At 41.8% G+C, this 20,953-nt stretch overlaps 1 protein-coding gene across 4 annotated transcripts in view; it reads right to left on the reverse strand.

The window, feature by feature from the left end:
- The window catches only part of TCF12 (transcription factor 12), a 171,180-nt gene that overhangs the window by 39,639 nt on the left and 110,588 nt on the right, over positions 1-20,953 (reverse strand). For 3 of the 4 annotated variants that reach the window (XM_074917466.1, XM_074917465.1, XM_074917464.1), the window contains exons 8-9: positions 16,390-16,525; positions 13,300-13,352 (exon numbers count right to left, since the gene is read on the reverse strand). In XM_074917466.1, coding sequence (XP_074773567.1) covers positions 13,300-13,352; positions 16,390-16,525 — 189 coding nt within the window. Of the gene's footprint in view, positions 1-1,420; positions 1,540-13,299; positions 13,353-16,389; positions 16,526-20,953 lie in introns of those variants that run through there. The other variant, XM_074917467.1, reaches the window with a different exon arrangement.

The following is a 20,953-nucleotide window of genomic DNA, read 5'->3' on the forward strand; positions in this document are numbered from 1 at the left end:
GCACACACGCCAGGGTGTGTGCTTCAAAAACTGTAACACAGAAACCGACCCCTCCAACTTCAGATATCCTCCTCCTGGGTAGTTAAAAAAGGAATTACAGAATTCCTAGGAGTGAGAATGCTAAAAGGTAGTGAAATGTTTTTAAAGAAATAATTAAATAAAGCCTTGGGCAACTTGATATAGGATCATCGTATGATTTGTCATCTATTTACTAACTCTTCAAGCTTATAAAGGTCACCTCTGACCCACAACAGGCACATGCTATCAATTTTCAAGCCATGCTCTCCTATGGTACCAGCACTTCCATCTACTATATGCCTGGAAATACTTAATAAGATCAAAGCCTTTTTTCCTGCTACAAGAACAAAGAGAAATGTTGTAATAGAGTGATCTGTGCTCTAGAAAGAATAAAATCAAAACTCCATGCAAGTTATATTCCCTTTGCTTCAGGGGTATTGTACAGTTAATTTTACTTAAGTCTTATATATATCTTCACATAAAACTTCAAACAGATTGTTTTAGCCTAGGAGCAGACATAAAAGAGAAATAATTTCATATTTGAAAGACAGCTGGCATTTATACCAAAGGAAATGAAATAGAGACCAAGCAATTTTACTCGTTCCTCTAACCCCTCCTCCAGTGTCTTTTCTGTTATTCGAGAAGCTCATGAGCAGCGTCTTTAATGCTTATAAAGATCCATAGTTTAATTATCATTAAATAAAAATCTTGGCCAAAAGTTTTCTAATGAAGGCAAAGCTCACACAGGCCCACGAGAGGAGAAACAGCAGTAAAAAAACCAAAAAACAACCAACAAACCAACCAAACAACAACAAAAAAACAACCAACAAAACCAACCCACAGAAGAGATCAGTATCAGCACTTCCCTTTTTCCTTTTCAATGTTATTTTCATAAGAGAAGAAAGCCAAAACCGCGAACAACATAAACAGAGTAGAAAAAAGTGTTAAGTTTACCATTGTATGCTAATTTTTACCCACAGCACTCAGAACTGTTGCCACATAAACTTAAATACTTTAACTATCAACCGTGAAACGAAATACCCCGTTCCATTTCCAGAAAGTTAAAACCGAGAGAGGAGCTTTCATTTTTTTTCGGGATGTGCCTTTCGGGTTGTTCCCCCCCGCAGGCACCAGTGCCGGGGCCGGGCGATGGCCGGGGCCGTCCCGGGGCGCGGGGCCGCCGCTCCGCCGCCCTTCGGGAGCGGGGAGGGAAGATCCCGAGGCGAGCCGCGCCGCGCCGAGCCCCGGCGAGGGGCAGCGGGCGCAGGAGCCCGGCCCCATCCCGGAGCGCCGCCCGCCCGCCCGGGAGCGCGGAGCCCTGCGCCCCCCGCGGCAGAGAGCGCCCCCCGGCCCCGCTCCCGGACAAAGGCGGGCGCCGTCCCCCCGGCCCGCCGCCCCTCACCGTCTTGCCGTTGTAGTAGTACATGAGGGAGCTGGCGCCCACCCCGGGGACGGGGTAGGCGCAGTACATGGCGCGGCTGCGGCGGGCCGGGCTGACGCGCGCCGCCTCCCGCCCGCGTCCTCCCGCCCGCGTCCTCCCGCCGCGCCGCCCGCGCACATGGAGCCGCGGCCGCGGCTTATGCAAAGCAGGGCGGAACCATCGCGCGCGGGGGGGCGCGGGGGTAGGGCCGGCGCGGGGCCCCCGCCCGGGGCGCTGCCGGGGCGCGGGGGGGCGGCCGCGGGGGGCGCGGGGGCCGGCGCGCGCAGCGGCGGAGGCCGAGGCGCCGGCGGAGGGAGCCGGCCCGGGCCCTGATCCGATTGAACGGGAGCGCTGCGGGCAGCGCCAGCCGCCATCTGCCCCCGCGGAAAACCTGCTCCCCACTCCGGCAGCCGCCTCCCAGCGCCGGGCGAGCTGCCGGCACCGAGACCCCGCGGGGACCCCCGGCGGGCGGGCAGGGACGGACAGACACCCCGCGGGCGGGCAGGGACGGACAGACACCCCGCGGGCGGGCAGGGACGGACAGACACCCCGCGGGCGGGCAGGGACGGACAGACACCCCGCGGGGACCCCCGGCGGGCGGGCAGGGACGGACAGACAGACACCCCGCGGGCGGGCAGGGCCTCCTGGGCCCCAACGTGTGCCCGTGCCGTGCCCAGGCCGCGGGCGCCTGCTGAGCAGGGCGGGCTGGGCAATGATGGGGCCCTGACACGACGGCTACACCTACACGAGTCACTGGGGTTACCCCCCCCCCCCCCAAACTAAAACAATAATTTCATTTTATGGAATCATCCAAAATCCATCCTTAAGATAACAGGTATAAAAAAGTAGGATGGTTCTTTGGAAACATTAACCCAGAACCATTTATTGTACGTAAATGCATTATACTGTGTAATACATTTTTGTATGAGAAAAGCAATTCCGTGCCCCTGTCAGAAAAAGAAGAAAAGAAAGGGGGGAACCCCAACAACTCTGGCACATCACAAAAATGTGAATTATACAATACAGCAAACACATTGCGGCCTCCAGCAGAAAAATCCCTTCATATTTGCACATTATCTATGCCTGGTAAGTCTTTTTGCCCTCTTCACTGAACAGTGGCATTAACTAACATTAACTCTTAATGAGGGGTATAATTTTTATTTTCTACATATGAATGCAGTTGGTTATTAACTGAGCTCCTGGTAAGTCAGATAAGGATTTCAATCCCGGAAAAAAAAAAAAGGTTAAAGCAAAACCACATTATTTCTTCTCTACATCAGCTGCCAATGCTGGGGACTCTCCCTGCCTCCCTCCCGACAAAAGCAGGAAAATACTTCAGGATAAGGAAAAAAGTGGGCAAAGTTCAATTCAGCCATTTACAAGGAAAGAAACCAAGTCAAGTAATTTGGTTCATTCTGCCAAGCAGCACCTCGTGTGTCAGTGAAACCCTCTGAACAAAAAAAGATGCCCACGGGTGACAAACTGGCTCCAATAGAACACTAGGGTCAGATGAAAATCTTGGTGTGTCTTCTCCGAATAACGTCCATTACCTCAGCACAGAACGACTGCAGCGGCCGTAAATACACAGAGTATACACACACTGACACAAATCATCATCTTTGGTGAACTCTTCCAATCAATGAGGAGACTACTGTGCTCAGAGTACGCTGGCAAACACATCCCGAAGTTAACAGGAGCTGCAGAACACTTGCATTTGCACTGCAGGTCAAACTACACATCCAGCACGACTTAACTATGCAGTAAAGCTAATGATATCGGAACTGAACTCCTCTCCAATACAAAAGGCGTAGCAGCAGCAGCAGCTGCAAAAAAGAACATCACTATACTTCAGACTATTAAATTGCCAGGCCCGCAGAGTGACTTGCAGCTTCTCCTTCCCCTTGGGACCACAAAGGCCCATTTCAGCCCCCGGGGAGTCTGTAAGAAGCTTTGATTTGCAGCTAACAATGCCATTCCTTAAAGCTCCTCACTGACGTTCAAGACTCTACGGATGAGATATGCTAAAAGATCTTCAGATCTTTGCGTGTGCTACTCAGAGCGGACTAGACTCAAATCAGTAATTTTAATTTAATGTATAACTTGGGAAAAAACCTAACCACTGGAAAAGGAGCTTTCAGCTTGCAAGGGTTGAAGAAGCAAGAGAACCCTTTTTTTGTGAAATCATTCAAGAACACAAACTTTTAAATCATTTAAAGTACTTCCAGGGTTAACTGGAGTCAGATCTTTAATGTAAAGACTATCATCATCGTTGAAACTGCTACTGTGCCTCCACGCACACGTGCTCAGTTTTCAGAACAGTTGTATTTGAGACAAAGAGCATGATCAAGCCCCCTCCCGAGTAATAAGCATTACCCACCCCTACTACAGGCAATTGGAAAAATGTTAAAACATGCAGCAGAAAAAAGTAACTCTGCTATGTAGCACTGGGAGGGAGGTTTCTCTGCATTGCAACTACCCTGTACTTGTACAGAGCAATTGCAATGGAAACTATACAGGCCATATTAACTGGGGATACTTACTAACGCAGTTAACATTTCTCAGCACAAGGAAATCACTGACGTTGTTCACCATCACATGGGTATGGCAACGGCAGCGATAGGATCAATAAAACCGAGCAACGCCACTGCAAGTGCTGTCTGTAGACAAACTAGTTTAAAGACTGGTACCTCCATAATGAGTCAATAAATGAATTTGCTCCTGCGTTACTTCCCCACAAATCAAAAGGATAACAATTTCATTTGACTGAAAAGGGAATTAGTTGTCCTACCCTCAGTTACATCAGTGGGAATAAAATCTTACTGCACAATACTTGAAATTTATCACTGCATCTGCTTTACATTTGCTGCCTGAAAACATTGCTTCTCACAGCACATTTGCTGATTCACCTTACAGGATCAAACCGTAATTCCACCAAGCGTATCAAACTTTAACCCACAGAGGTTTACTTTCACCAGAACACATAAAAAATAAAGCTAAAATGGAAGAACTCAAAAGACTGCTCAAAAAATTGTGATGTTGTTACCAACAGCTCCGTATTTGCAGGAACTACCAGATAACTATTCCAAAAGCTCCTGAAGTCCAAAGTAAGTTTTTGTTTTGTGGTTGCAATTTTTATAATCCCCATTTAAGCCAAGTAACAGCTGCTCTGAAATTTGTTTTCTTAAGAGAATCATGTTACAGTGAAATGAATCATAGCTGGATCAGTGATACTGTACTGGGTACAGTTGTTTACTCCATTTTTCCTTGGTGACAAGTCAAGGGTTAATCTTATGACTCAGCCTGACAAAACAAGTCAGCTGGAGACAGGGCCAATTTTTTAAACTTGATTTCAGACAGACATGCCGTCAGCAGAGGAGCACTGAACTGACATGCACTTTGTAGCCCGAATTGTTTCCACTCATGACCCTGTGCTGTGTGTCAAAAAGAATAAACTGCCTGTTTCTAAAGTATGTAAAGAGATTATGAAAGCTGATGCAGAGCAAAACACTGACCTAATAATAAAACGAGCTACCTGCAGAATATTTTCAAAGATTATTTTAACACAAAGAAAATTTGTGAATGGCCTACGTGTTCTCCCTAAAAACAAACTTCTATGTGAAATACGTTTTTGTCCAACTTGCCAGTCACAAAGCAAGTACACAATAAGCATATGGAACCCAGCATTTGAATTTATCAACAACAAAGAATTTCTCCTGATCTCTGAAAATTATACAATATGAAAGATAATTATAAAACTCTCTCAATGGACGAGAGCCATCCTCTGGTCAAATGTATTCCACAAGACTGAAATGCTTTAAGAAGGTTATTGCTTTTCGTCACAGTTTTGTTATTTTTAATGGCTCTATTCAAACACACCAAGCAGCAAAACCTTTTACAACTAATTATGTGCAACTAGAAATTAAAAGTTCTTTTTTCACCAACAAAACCAACTGCATTGTGTAAACCCAAGTAACACAAATTTCCTCATGGAGAGTTGGCTTCAACCCTGCTGAACTGATGGTAACATGGTAAGAGCCCAAATGTGCTTTTGATGGGGACACCAATTCTACTGCTCCTACTGATTACCATTTAATTGCTCTGGGGCCAGGTTAACCTGCTATGTTGGGAAATAAGGTGAAGGCAACTGCCCTAGAGGTCTCTCCTTTCCTCCCCACTCTGTTCAAGGTTGGAACATACTATCAACTTCAACCACATTCGACAGAGGAACAGAAGTTTCACAAGTGATTAAGTTCTTACCAGTTCCAAGAAGGCTGGAACCTGAACAGGAGAGACGGACCCCCACTGATGCCCCATTGAAATGAAGGCAAGGAATGAAGAATAGAGGATAATAGACAAATTCATAGAAAATACGTCTAATACTGAACAACCTGTTCCCAATTCCAACATACATAGTAACTTCAAGCTGCTTTTCTTGCAACAATTCAGAAAAAAAAATAATCTAGGCATCTAGGACTCCCAACAAAACCTATTTTAAACCCAAAGATTTATGATGAACTCTATCAAGGCCAGAGTTAGGATTGTCCACAAAGGATGCCTCGAACATCATGAATAATGTAGCTGTTAGAGACAAGATTTCAAAGCTTAAGAAACAAACGTGGCTGGTTTAGGGGAAAACATGTCACTTACTATACTGTCCTCTATTTAACTCATCAGTTAAGTAAATGTTAATTGACTTTAAAACCCTGGGAGTACAGCCTTCTGCTGTTAACCAATGTTAACTGTGTATGCTGTTCAGCAGAGACTGCAGCCTAACCGCATGGGAGACAAAATAACCCAGTGGACTAAATTTGATAGGCAAAACCCCCAAATATCCAAAGGAAGATGTTTTAAGCAAATTAATTCACTGATCTATGAAGAGTTTAGTGGGTTTCCTGTTCAAAAGGTTTGTCTTTAACTTCACATTCATCATTCGTGTTACTACTACCAGGGAGAAGGGAACAGTTTGAAGGGATAAAGAATAGACAATAAATACTAATGAAACTGATATTAATTGCTATCCATTACTTTTACCTAGCAATATTACAAGTTTTTTGCAGGGTCTGGAGGAGGGTTGTTGGGGGTTTTTTGTTTGCAAAAAACACCCATTACCTATGACAGATATGGGTAAAAAGTACTTTTTAAAATTTTTTTTTAATTGGAAACTACAGCTAGGAAGTTTAGCTTTCAGTAGTTTTTCAAATAACATTGAATTTCAGATGTGTAAGTTTTTGCATAAATATTTTACTAGAATGGAAAGAATGAGGAAAAAAGTGGTATGTCTCACATTCTTCAGAATCAAACAAAACAATTTGAGGAAGTTTAAAAATTTGTTTCAAGATCTTTCAAATACAACTTTGATGAGATACTGCTTAAATGAAGAACGTTTTATTATTTTGCTGAAAATATTAAGCATTTAAGCTTTGAAAGCCTCTATATGAAGGCCTTTGTGCATATCTACATTAAAAAGTAAATAAAAACGTTTATTATCCTGAAGCAATAGGTTATCCCATCAGAAGTCAGGTAATCATCTCAAAATGTGCTAAAAACCTATCCAACCTAAAAACGTGTACAGACGTGAAAAGATTTTTAAACCCTGAGATGACTCAGCGAGGCAGCGTAACGGAAACTTGCAGAAGGTGCCTCAATTACAAATCTTTTCACATCAACAAAATACAACCAAGAAAATTGGAAAAATTAAAAAGTGATTAAGGGGTCCCTCTACTGGCCCAACCTTAGTATCATTTAACTTTTATTTCATTACTGAAGTGTCTTTTCCACTTTCTCCCCTCACCTAAACCGCGCAGCTACACCTGCACTTGTGTGAGCTCCCTGTAGGTGGCTCCAGAGCCAAAACGTGAGCCCGGCCCGATGGATACACACACACACTTTGGAATTTCTTAAATAATTCCGTGCCACAGAAGCTGTAGAAGATTGCATGTCGAAAGGCAGAGATCTAACTGTGCCTCAGCATATATCTCCTTGCATCTCTCCCCTTCTTCTGAACTCCACCTTGCTGCTGAGAACAACTGCTTTGCAAACAAACCGAGCGCTGCCCGAAGCCAAAGAGGCTGTGCTGTCATCCACAGTTAAAAACACACCTACAACTTCCCTACAGAAAGAAAAAACACTCACAACTAATCCTAGCTATCAGTGCAAGTGGCATGAAATCCATCACTAAATCTCCAAGACTGTACAACTCGCTTCCTTTATAAGTCTTGCTATCGCAAAAAACTCTGCAGCACTAAACCAAGAGTAATTTAACTCAATTTCTTTGTCACGACGTATCTTCATCTGAAATTTCATTGGAAGATTACGCAGTGCTTTAATTTCAGCGCCATTGTTTTCAAAAAGCCAGCATTTTTGTACTGCCCATTTCTGATAAAGGGCCTGGTCCCAGGCAAACAGCGTGCCCAAGGCTTGGGCAGAGCAAGAGCTGAACGGGAACGTTGCAGCCCAACAGCGTGTAAAGGTCGAGGAACACGACGCTGCTCACTATTCTCCCAGCTGACTTCAGGGATGATAAAAGCCTTCCCACCAAAGCCACAAGTATTATCACAGAAAAGATATTAAGAAATAAGTCTTCAAAAAAGCTTTCATCCTTATCTATTGTTATCAAACACCACACTAATTTATGGCAACGGACACATTAATCTTTGAGGTAAAGCAGAAGTTGCTTTCCTTCCATAGAACTTCTCCCTAAATTACACAAGCTGCAATTCAGTCATGTTATTTTTCAGATAACGGCCTCAGAACTATGCACAGATTTAAGGTTCTTTTATGCAGATCTACTCTCTAATTTAAGAGCATCTAATATGCTAATTTTGATATATTGTGAAAACATCAAAAATTAAGTATCTTCAGTAAATCCAAACACAGAAATAATGTGACACCATTATCTATCCCTCATATGCACATGCAGGATTCTCACAGATAAAACCTCACAATAGTTCACTGCAGTCAGATGACGGGACAGTTAGCCTGGAAAAAAGATCTGACTGCAATTTTTTAGAATGCTATTGGGACGGTTACTGAAGTACCTTTTCCCTAATTCATTGAGAACTTGATCTCAACTCTCACAGCAGGACTTTGCAATGGACTGCTTAGTTGTTGAATGACAGCTAAATGTTCCTGTACAGCAGAGAGCAGGTAGGATGTTAAAATCTGAGCTTACTGCTGTTTCCAGAGGGATTTCAAGTAAAGGCCACGTTGAAAAAACACTCCAGTGATCTACACAGAAAAACAGGTATTTTTCTTAATATACATAAGAAACGCTTTTACTTGGTCTGTAACATAATTCAGGGGTTGGATGTTTTATATATTTGCTTTTTGTTCAAGTTCACAGATAAACAGGGTTCTTAAAAAGGAACATAGAGCTAGTCCCTGGAAACTTTACCCCTGGAATCAGTGACTAAAGGACGAGCATCAAGCAGAAGGGAAGCCGGAACACTGCGGCGTGAGGAGGAAGTCACAAGTTCTCTGTTGCATTTATTCGCTCAGTTTTGTTATTCAAAATGCCCTTCTAACACACAGCACAGAATCAGAGGTTACTGCTGTCTGTGAGAGTCTTACAGAAGACAAGTGACAGCTGAATGCATCCTTGACCGCAGGATGCAATGCACAACAGCTCTGAACAAACTAAACGCCACTTTTCACATTTTGACACCATCCCTGGCCAGTGGAGGAAAAAAAAAAAAAAAAATCTTATAAAAAAGAAAGTCCCTCTAGAAAGCCAGTTAAACACAACATTGCCTCTGTTAAACATCACACCAAGTATCCACCCAGGATGCTCCAACATTTTTATTCAGAGCCACAGACTTCATAAAATATTCCAAGGATGTTGCTTTACTTCAATACACATTGAACTTGCTAATACTGAGGATAATTCTCTAAAGAGAATCCACTCAGTGTGGTGAATGTTTTATTTTTAAAATAATCTAAACGTTAAAGTGTCAAAAACTGGGTTTCAGACGAACATTCAGAGGACTGGATACCTTCCACTCCACCATTTCAAATAATCTCCTTTTACCCTTCGGGATGGCTGGAGGAAGGAGGGAGCACAGAAAGGAGTAAGAGCTATTATTTTTCTTCCGGTACCGTTAGTACCTTTATGAGGCACCTCTTGTATTTCTCAAGCTCAGACTTGAAAGACTATCACGACACCAAAAAGAAAAGTGCCTTAATGTTTGGGAGGTAGTTCTATGCATGGAAACCAAGTTTTCTCTAGCTTTGCTTCATAATGAATTCTAGCAATAAATTAGCACCCATGGACTCTACACATACTACAGAGGGCGATACATGAGGAACTCCTATAACCAAGCTATAAATTCTTAAATGTTTTGGAAAATGTAAGGAGTTCGAATTCAGGAGATCTCTCGTACAAGAAAATACTTGTTTGACAATCTCTTATTAAACAAGTGGCAATCTAAAGTTTAATATTAACCAACAGTCTCAGGTACTGTGGAAAGTCTAAAATACTCAAAACAGTTATTAGAAATGGCACTATACAGAAAATAATCAGATACTTGTGCCTGTGTGGCACAGCTGATCTGTAACAAAACCCAACAGCCATGCGTTTGAGGTTATTTATCTGATATGAAACTAATTGAATGGCAAAATAATGATGATAGATACCCACACTATTCTTCTTAGAATTGTGGCCCCATGCTAGCTACTCATTATGGTACTAATCATAAATATTATTTTGAAATTTTTTTGACAACACATGTAAACAGTATGTTTCTGCTCATAGCCCATCTGTAACGAGATGGCGATCTCCCCGTGCACTCCCCAGAGTGAGGGATGGCGATCTCCCCGTGCACTCCCCAGAGTGAGGGATGGCGATCTCCCCGTGCACTCCCCAGAGTGAGCCTTCCTTTCTGTCTTCCCCCTCAGCAGACTGAACAGCTCTTTGAAAGCCTGACACTGCCCTTCCTAACTGAGTCCCATCGTTAGTTCCAACTGGTTTCAAGTCACATGATGTTATTAGTTTCTTGGCTTCCCAAGAAACTCCCACAAACAGAAAAATTCTCAGAAACACAACAATTCTGAATCTCGGGGGATAATGTAACTCACTGAACAGTATTTCCCCCCGCTATAATATAACGGCACATCATAATCTTTCTGTTCACTCATGCCCGGCTTGAGCTAACAGTGAGGAAAAAATAAACCACTGATCTTTTAGTTTCCATCCTCCCAACAAGGCTTTAAATTTAGTAGTTGTAGTTTAACATAAATGCTTGCATGTCAACATTCAAAATGTTTTGGGCAATGACTCACCACTTAGCAACTTACGACAGGAAAACTTAAAAATGCATTTGCCTGGTGCATTTCATTTTTACAGTAAAAGGACGAGTTCAGATTAAGCTGCATTCCAGAAAGGAACTAAGCAATTCATTAGCACTTTTCTCTGTAGTTATTTTTACTTTAGGCCCTGACAAGAATACATGAAGAAAAATAAACCTCAAAGCAAGTAATTTCAGAAAACACCATACCAATCCAAGGGGAAAAGAAACAAACTAGAGGAAGATTTTAAAAAAAAAAAAAAAAAAAAAGAAAAAAAAATCTTTTTTAAAATATTATTGGTTATCTGGGAAATCAAATTACTGCTGAGTATCTGTGACATGGTAGCCCTATACTAGCTTAAAAATATTGCAGAAAAAATCTTTTATAAACTGAAAAAATACAGATTTGTGCAGTAACATTAAATATCATCTTTCTTGTGACTTTCCATATCATAATTAAACTTCTCTGCACCACCTATCAGCTATTTCAATTTTTATCTTTCCCACAATGCATTCTGACTTTTTACCAAGGTATATTTAAAATAGAGACAACTTACATAATTATCTATTCAATTTAGATTTCCTATGATGCACAATGAAATTTAATTTTACGTCATCTTCGAAACCCACAATATCTCATATCACTTTTTTTTAAAAATATGTCATTTTATATCAAGGCTCTGCTCATCACTGGAAGCAAGAAACTGCTTAAAAGCTGCAGCACCGCAGCCATTGATCCTTCACAATGACCACACTTCACTGTGCAGATTATCGGTACGGTGTTAATACAAATAAAATTTATCTGCATTGTGTTGTCTCCACTCCATTTGAAAAATACTGCTTCTTACAATTAAAGCCTGGCAAGAGAAATGAGAGAAATTTTTCATTCTCTAAAACGATCTCTTTACCTGGCTGACGCTACTAAATATTAAACATGTAACGTAAGCTTTATTACTCGCCTAGAATTACAGTAATAAATTACATGAAAACTGCACTGCTGTGTGTTTTAGCTTCTCTGACATCTTAAATATATTTTTGTTAATCTAGCAGAAATCATCTGCTAGACTGTAAAGCCACCCTACATAACACACAACTGTTAAAATGTAAATTGCCAAACTATTTTTAGCTGCTGCTGAAGGGGGGGACAAAATAAATAAATAAAAAGCTGGGGGGGGAGGGCGGCGGGGGAAAGAAGAAGAATATTCCTGGCCTCGGGAATAATGATTTGAGGCATTGTGTTCATTTTGTTTATCAAGCAGCTCTTCAGCCTCTAGTGGGGCCCAAGTGCTTATGCAAGCAAAAGCGTTTGAGCGCGCCCGCAGCTGCAGCCCGGGCCCAGGTAGGCCCAGGTTCGGGCCCAGGCTCGGGCCCAGGTTCGGGCCCAGGCTCGGGCCCAGGTTCGGGCCCAGGTTCGGGCCCAGGTTCGGGCCCAGGTTCGGGCCCAGGTTCGGGCCCAGGTGGGTTTCGGGTCGCAGCCCCGTTTGCGAGCAGGGCAGCCGGGGAGAGGCGGGGGCTGGAAGCCCCCACCGCGACGCAGCGCTCAGCCCCGCGCTGCCGCCCCGTCGGCGCTGCCCCGCAGAAGGTTCCATTCAGCCCGTCGGGCCCTGAGTTATGGCTCAGCCCCGTGCACCTGCGCCCATGTGTTAAGCGCTGCCAAATAAAAGCCCGAGAGCCATTTACACAACAAAGAGATGTACCCCGCAAGGCAGCGGGGCTTCCCCCTCCCCGCCTGTTTGTTCTGAGCAGTGGAAGAAATAATTCTGTCCTTCGCTTCACCGGGGATTTTTCATTTCACGTGGATTTTTAAATGCAGATTCATTTATAAACAATTTTCTTCCTTTTAAGAATAAAGCATATTTAATACCACAAAACACCCCTACAGCATTAGATTATCACAGCCATTAATGATTTTTCCACCAAAACCCTTCCAACCTTTTTCATCAAAGCCCTTTATTCTCGAAGGATAAATTTTCAAGCAAAGAGGGATCAACAAACTAGTTGCTTGAAAGCTTTCCTGATGCTAGGCTGAAGTTAGGAAAGGCTTAATGAAGGCTTTAAAATCCACCAGGGCTTCACAATGAACATCTGACTCGGTGATTTATGCATATTAATAACCTCAGTCCTACTGAGGCAAGCTGAGCTGTACATGTCCTCCGAATCTTAATGTCTTCAGCTCCACTGGGATTATTACAAATGTAAATTTCTAAGATTCTCAGCTATTAATCTCTGTCTGTCCTCCTGTTCAGCAACATAATGACTAATTAAACATCAAAAGACCTGTACAGGAGATCTTCTTTGACAGCTCCTGGCCCAGCTCTCTTCCCAAGAGAGGAATTCAAATGACAGGGACAAGTGGGTAGGAGCATATGAGCGAGCTACAAATCACTGCTATGAAATCTAAAAATTCCACATCAAATGCGTGTTTAGCCCTCCAGAACCACTCCCAATTACCTAGCCTCGCCACTCCTGGCCGGTGGGCAGCCTTCTAACGCTCAGTTCAGTACTTTCTACCTATGCCAAGTAAAGAGATCGCAATTCGAGCCCCATTTGTTTACTAGAAGTAAAGAATGCAGTACTTACAGAAGAAGGCAAGCCAGGGGGCACCTTTCTTACTTTCTTTGTCTGTAGAGGATCTGTACACAGAAAAACAACGTTTCATCAAGTATCTGCTTTATGGATGAAAAAGAATAGCTACACTATACGCTTTTTTCTTTCCATGATGCATTTCTTATTTTGCAGTTTCAAACATTTTTTTATTCTATGCCAGTGAAATGTCTTTCACATCAATACAAGAATGTAACGTACTGATGTTCTTCTCCAAAATAAAGCTTTGCTAAATACTTTCAATTCCTTCCATAAGGAAGGTAGTTACCCCTAAGAACATTAACGCCAAAGGGTACGCTGATGCCCTTCTACCTTGCTAAGAAACCAAGACTGAGATATATAAAGGGGGAAAATGGAACTGATTAGCTAGAGAAGTGCTTTCCCCTTCTGCACTTCAGAGTAAGGATAGAACTAGCAAAAAGAAATTTGACATGTTTCAGTTATGATTTATACTCTAAAAATATTAACATGATCTAAATTTCTATAGCTTTTACACTATGCCAAGGATGTAAATAAACAGAAACCCAAATGACCTAATTACTTTTCTGAAGTAATAAAGGCACTGTAACTCAAATTTGCATGCAATAGTCAAGTTGGAAGTATGACACCTGCTTCCTTCTACCAATAATTATTGTAACATCACAAAAGCACCCAGCAATTTCACTACCTACATCAAGAATCTGAACCAGTTTAGTCAGCGGCTAATAAAATTAATCTGAAGAGTATACACGTGAATTAAAAGTGAACTGATGTTCTGAGGACAAGCATCTGGTGAGATAACCAACTCTACAGTTGATCGATTGAGTCTTCAATTAAAATACAAAATTTGTATTTTTCTATTTTCATTCAAAACATTTAATCACGATTTTATTATATGATATGACACAATAAGGGTGTGATAAGGTGAGGATATCTGCTGGATATCTTTGACTGTTCCCCACAGGGCATGTTCAGAAGACAATCAAAGGACTTCGGGAAGAGATATTTACCCTGCACTCAGTGTCACCTGAAAGGTTTCCGTGAACTTTAGTAGCAAATTTAAAGAAAGTTTGTTAAAACTTTGGTCAGGCAACTTCTTCACAGGGATAAAATGGCCATAATTCAACTTTGCTTTAAATTCTCAGGCAGCAGTTTTGTAACATTGAGGTAGTCCATTAAAAAAATAAAAGTATTTCACATGTACTTTCTCAAGCTATTGGAAACAAGACTCGAGATAAAAGTGCACTTCATTTTCCTGGCATTTCTGGAAAAACATTTCCATAAATTTGTAACCACCACCTGCCATGTCCCAGGTTACAGTCCCCCAGATTCAGCTCTGACAGGAGGAGGACTATCACACCGTTACCAGTTTGAACTGGTTTATACTCTTGAGCTTCTCTTTCACAGAAAAAAAATAAATAGGAGTACTACTTTGAAAACATCACAGTTAGCTTCATTTCGTTTAATTTAATAATATCTGGATCTTATCAAACTCTATACACTTTGCACAAGAAACTGATTCATATATTCAAGTATTTAATAGAAATTGGACAATCTCATTTAGGACTGTCCCTCTGTGACTGCTTCATACCACAACCTTTCTGCCTACATCAGTACCACACTCCGTGCTCTAACAGCCCCTCTGTTACTCAGAACTACAGCAGGTTACTATTGGAGTAGTTTCTCACTAAAACCAATTCAATGGGAGCTACAACTTAATAATAATAATAATGACAATAAAACCCCCAATCTCTTTTATTAAAGTTCAAACAACTTTCCAAGCAGAAGCAATTTAACTGAACTTCCCTCAAATTGTTCTTCTTCTGAAAAAGATCTGAAGAACTGCTGCATTTGATTCTCATGTTCTGAGGAACACTAATACTTATAAAAGTATTTGTAAAGACAGACAAGCCCAGGCTGAAAGGCAGTTGTCTTGGCAACAGGTTAAAGAGTTGAGCACGAACAGTGTTTTAAAATAATACATACACATACACACACATATATAGGTGAAGTTCCAAAATAATATTTTTATAATTAAAGATTTAAAATCAATTTCAAGCCTATTCAGGACCATTTTAATGCCCAAGGAGTTTGCAGTTCTAGTTAATACTAAAGTTATTTCAAGAAACAATCTGCCTTTGATTAAATCTTATCTTTTGGGTAGAGTATGGTTTAAATCGTATGGTTCCAAAAACCAAGATTTCATTACAGAATAGAAGTGCTGTACAGAATGAGTGACATCAAAACCCCAAACCTCTAACCAGAGTAATCCTAATGACCTAACATGCTAACATTTAATATGGTAGCTTTTAAACTGGGACATCAGGTTGCAGTCTCTCTTTTGATACCAAAAAGATTTTTTAAAAAACCTTGCACACCCAATTATTGGCAATAGTCTTACAGCAGAAACGATAGAACAGCTGGCTCATTCCTGATTCCCTAATGCAACCAAAAGACTTTAGAGCTGTGAAATATTACCACTGACCATGACTGACCAGGAAAACTCCATTTATCTCTAAGTATCTCCAGAATAAAATACTAATACTGTCATAGGATTATAACAATTTTTAAGCAAGTTCCTGCTGCATGATTTTAGGATAAACTCCTAGTATCCAATTGCTAAGAACTTTAAAGGCATGTTGAACCAATTACAATGAACTATATATTGCCCTGAATAAAGTTACTTTTAGCATATAAAAGGATAATTGTTTCCCCTTTGTGTCTTTCCTCTACTAAATAATGGTAATGACCTCAAGGTCAGGCATTTCCAGGAGTTAATGATGGCATGGGTTAAGGGCACTCAGCTGGTCATCAGCTCCTATCCATCTGTCATTATTGCTTTTGCAATTAAGGGTTTTATTGGAGTTTCTTGTTTGTTTTATAAGCAATGCTGACCAGTGTTGAATCCAAACTAGCATCTCAAAAAAAAAAAAGTTAATAATTCCAGTTTATCTCTTATATAGCAGTTTTCTGTAATTTGAATTTCAGTACAGAGCAATATCTCGTATATAAAATGAACTGTCAAAGAAAATAATAAAGTCCGCAGAAACGCATCATGAACAGAAGTTTAAAAACTGTGTTACTCACCAAGAGCTGGTGAGTCATGAAGTGGTCTTCGGCGTTGATTTGTGGCAGAAAACGGGTAGTAGGGTGTTCCAGGCTTTCCCGAGGATGACAGCTGACCTGGACTTCCAAGCCCCATATCTGAACGGAGCAGACTAGACTGCAGAATATACAGAGAGAAGTAAAATTAAACTCTATTAGCAACTCAGCTGTTAATATACCAGGCTAACAACCTATTAACCACACATACGGCTCTTGGCATTTATAGGAATTTACCAGGCTTTCAGTGAGGGTCTTGGAGGTCAAAAAAATGTTGACTTTTAAAAATCAGTATTCAGAGAATATACTATAGTGTAATTCAGAAAGGCAGAACAAGTTTGGCTGTGAGCCTCTACAAACACATAACCACTGCAGTTTAAAACATCTGAAAGAATCGATTCATAATTATACTCTAAACAAAAATCCTAATCCTTTGTTTAGTTTGCAATGCAACGTCTCTTCTATTACATGATATAAACATAACTGATAAAAACTAAGAGTTTATAGTGTGACATTAAGTTTTAGCACATACTTAGAAATCCAGATTTATATTACACATTCATAAAGACATGGAATAATTGTCAAAAAACCCCTGAACCCATACAAAAGAGATAACAGATTAGGTTAATGCACAGAACATAAAAAATCATGACATTTTAAACACTACAACCCAACGGTGCAGTTGAACCCTACCCTTTCTGTCCCCTTGTCACGCAGTAAATGCAGGAACACTCCGAACACTTAACAAGTGTGTTATATATTGTTTGGCCTCACGTTATTGGGATTTCCTCTGTGAAACTGAAATGGATGTTGGTGATTTATGAGAACGTGGTTTCTCCGTGGTTGCTACTATGCTCAGCCTTGTTTCAGGCTGAAGCCCTGACTGTACAGAGAGCCCAGTGCTCCCGGGCAGGCGGCTGCCTTCCGCCTCGACCGCAGCACCCTGCCCGCAGCACACATGCCTACAGACACTTGGCTTCTGGTATCTGCAAAATCGGACAGTGGGTTTGGATCACTGTGTAACCAGCAGCCTTCGGAAACAGGCGACTGATTTCCTCACCCTCGGTGGTTCCGTGGAGCAGCCTCCCCGCCACCAAGGGGTACCGCACGGCTCGGGGGCAGGACAACACCTGGGTGTTGTCTACAGCCCAACTGCGCTCAAGTTTCAATTGTCAGATGATGCTGAGGCAGAAACCGCTGACTAGGTTAACCTTTATACCAAAGCAAAACCTGCAGCGTCACCTGGCTGAAGTTCCTCCTTCAGCCCAGGCTCCCCAGGCAGCCCTGCTCCCCCCCAGGCGCTCCCAACAACACCCGGCTCACGCCCGGGGTGCCGGGGCTGTCCCACGGCCACACACCCCGCTCAGGGCACGGACCTCTCTACACTGTTGCCCTCAAGGGCTACAGCAGCCCACCAGATGGCACGCAGAGGGCATTGCTCGGGGCTCTCCTCACCCCCCCCCTACAGCCTGAACACGCTCGTCCACGTGATTACGCTGTGTCATCCAAGCTGGTTCTTTTGGTGTGATGACTTGTGAAAGATGAGGCTAACTCACATGGCTCTTGGTAATGTACTAAATCCCTTCTAATGTGCAGTGTACTGGGATTAGCAGAAAATCCAGAGTTCACCTAAAATTAGATATATATACACAATATACAAAATAAGCAATAACCCCAAATGCATTTTTCTAGATAAATGGTTTTGCATCATATCACAACTGAAGTTTCTTTTACTTGTCCAATTAACTAATTTGAGCATTGAAAAGAGTAGGGTGTTAAAGTCACCCCATTACAAACTAAAGGAGGGCCCAGAAGTGTTCAGTATTTCTTACAAATGCATCACACAGTTCCAACAACAAAGTTAATAATGATTATTATGTTGAATAATGAATAATGATGAATAATGTTGAGACATAAAAATAGTTTCCTCTCAGCTCAATTTCTTCATTCTTACTCTTACAATAAAATAGTCTTTAAATCAGAATTGTTAATATGAAACTCATACTGAAGTGAGACACCCTTACAAGGAGTGGAGTGATCTTTAAACAAAGTATGCAGGAGATACAGGCTGAGGGGGAAATCTGCTTGTAGACTCTTTCAAGATTTGCTATTTTCGCCTTTGACAAACAGTTAAGAGTTTATTGTTTTGCATAAAACATTATGATTATCAGAATATCTGGCTTACACAGTATAAGCCTGAATTTAGCAAAGATGCTGTTCTAAACATTTATTAGAGTTTTAGTGGGGAACACTGTGCAGGAAACCTGAGCAACGTTTTGTGAGAAGCAGTTCCTCCAAACCAACACTCTCCAAGAGGCGACACTAGACCAGTCCCGCACTTAGCCCGAGAACACCCAGGACTGAAAGGAAAGGGCTGCACAGAGCCCAGGGGGAAGGGGAGGAAGCAGAGTGCTAGCTGTGGTTTCCAGCAGCTGAAGCGAGCCCCACTCACAGACTCCCACAAGCACTGGGGCTTGCAGGGACCCCGAGGTCATCTCCTGCAGCCCCTGCTCTCAGAGCAGCTGTCAAACACAATTAGGAACTACCTCCGTTCACCTCAAAGACAACCCTCCTTGCTTCCCCCCAGCACCTGACCATCGGCAGTGATTTTGGAAACGCAGCAGGACCCACACAGATACCTCCAAAAGAAAGGGTGGAAGGGTTCTCGGTTCCTCTGTTCCTCGATTCATTAAGGGGGAGGGAGGGGACATGACCGAAAAACCACCCTCCACAAAAAAACAAACCACCAGTAAAGAGTCTTAAATTCACTTCTACCAAGCCATTCCAAAAGGCATGTGTCTGTATCTCGTTCAGACTTAACCTCCAACCTTTACCTCATGACATCTGCCACTCTTGCTTCTGTCCCGAGCATTCCAGTTCTCAACATTTTCATCAGACCCAAAGCAGCATGGCTACCACAACATAAAAGTAATACAATACGTACCCAGTAAATGGCAAGCTATGTGACACACTCTAAAGAAGTTTCCTGATCTATATTGTGTTTGGGTAAGAATTTTTTTATTTAAAAAAAAAGGGGGGAGGAAAGAAAACCAAACCCAAGAAACACAACACTCTTCCACCATTCCCACAATCAAATGAAGCATCTGTTTAAAATTTTATAATTGTTCCTCAGTCTTCCAAAGGAAATAAAAGTAGATGTCATTAGTTCAGCTTATTGATTTTTCTGCCTGTCTGAACCAATTGAGAAGCAATATTGATTAGGACTGATCCTTTCCTAAGGGCATCTGATAAAGAAAGGAATACAAAAATACCACTGAGGATAGCAAAAAAGCTTTGTATTATCAGCACCAAGCTTCTCCTGACTAAGTGCCTGAGGTCCCTGCACAGAGGCAGATCGCTTACACACGTAGTTTGCAGCACTCTCCGCAGAGAACATTCATGCTCGCTCCGAACCTCATCTGCCAACACAGATCCAATTACTAAAGAATAATCAATGACTGGCTATTCTCCTGAACGCTGCCGAGTCCCGTCTGCATTACCATTATAAATAAACAGGCAGCACCCTTCAAAATTTGCCTCTTCGGATTTTATGAGGCATATTTCCAGCTTCAAGATAAATAAGCATTTATTTAAAGCTAATTTTCCCTAAGGAATATGTGTTCAATAACCAATCTTAAAAAAAAAAAAAAAAAAAAAAAAAAAAGAAAACAAAACAAAATTAAAAAGGTTTTTATTACAGTGAACTAAGAACATAGCAAGCCTGATTCCAAAGAGAACACAGAAGAAGGGGTAAACATGACTCCTTTACTTTTCAAATTTATCCCTTTCAGCAAAACCAAGAAACAGTTTTGACAGCCTCGGGGGAAACCCCACGGCCTGACCCAAAACATAAAGGCTTTTGCAAAGGCCCTTGTGTAGACAAATGCCTTAAAGGGGTCCTTTCCCTAAAAAGTATTCCCATAAAATGAAATGCAGGGCAGTCATCTATTCAAACATGAGGGCTGAGGTGGGGAGAAAAGAATCATATCTACATATGGGGGCTGGGGGGGTGTATTCATGCACCCTTGTCACGGAAAACAAGAAACTTTGTCCTGCAGCTGCGCTCACGTGCACGCAGAGTCCGCTTCCATTCAAACCCACAAGCTCATCAGCCATGTGCTTACATCAAAACGTATGCTGGGGATGAAGAAGGCTCCTTGCTCAACCTATTATAAATGGTTTTTAAATTGATTCTTTCAAAGAATTTGAGCATAAAAGTAAGAAACAGTTTGACTACTTCGGGAGTTTTCTTTTCCCCAGCCCAATGCTATGAATCTTTAGAATCCCAAAGATACAATTTGATGCCAAAATACTGCTCTGCGTTCAATGAACTTCTAGGACACCGGCCAGCAGAATTCTAATACGTTACTAAACAGTTCTTTGATTTTCTTACTTTGATATAAAAAAAGAAATGTGGACAAGTAAAGGCCTACAGATGTCCTTATGTAATATTCCTTGCAGCTCTCCAGGACTTTGGCTGGATATAGACAGGAAAGCCAAGCTGTCCTGCAAAACACACCAACGTTTTTAACAAACACTCCATGCACTG

Source organism: Athene noctua, chromosome 13 (genome assembly GCF_965140245.1).
Source record: "Athene noctua chromosome 13, bAthNoc1.hap1.1, whole genome shotgun sequence".
Lineage (NCBI taxonomy): Eukaryota > Metazoa > Chordata > Aves > Strigiformes > Strigidae > Athene > Athene noctua.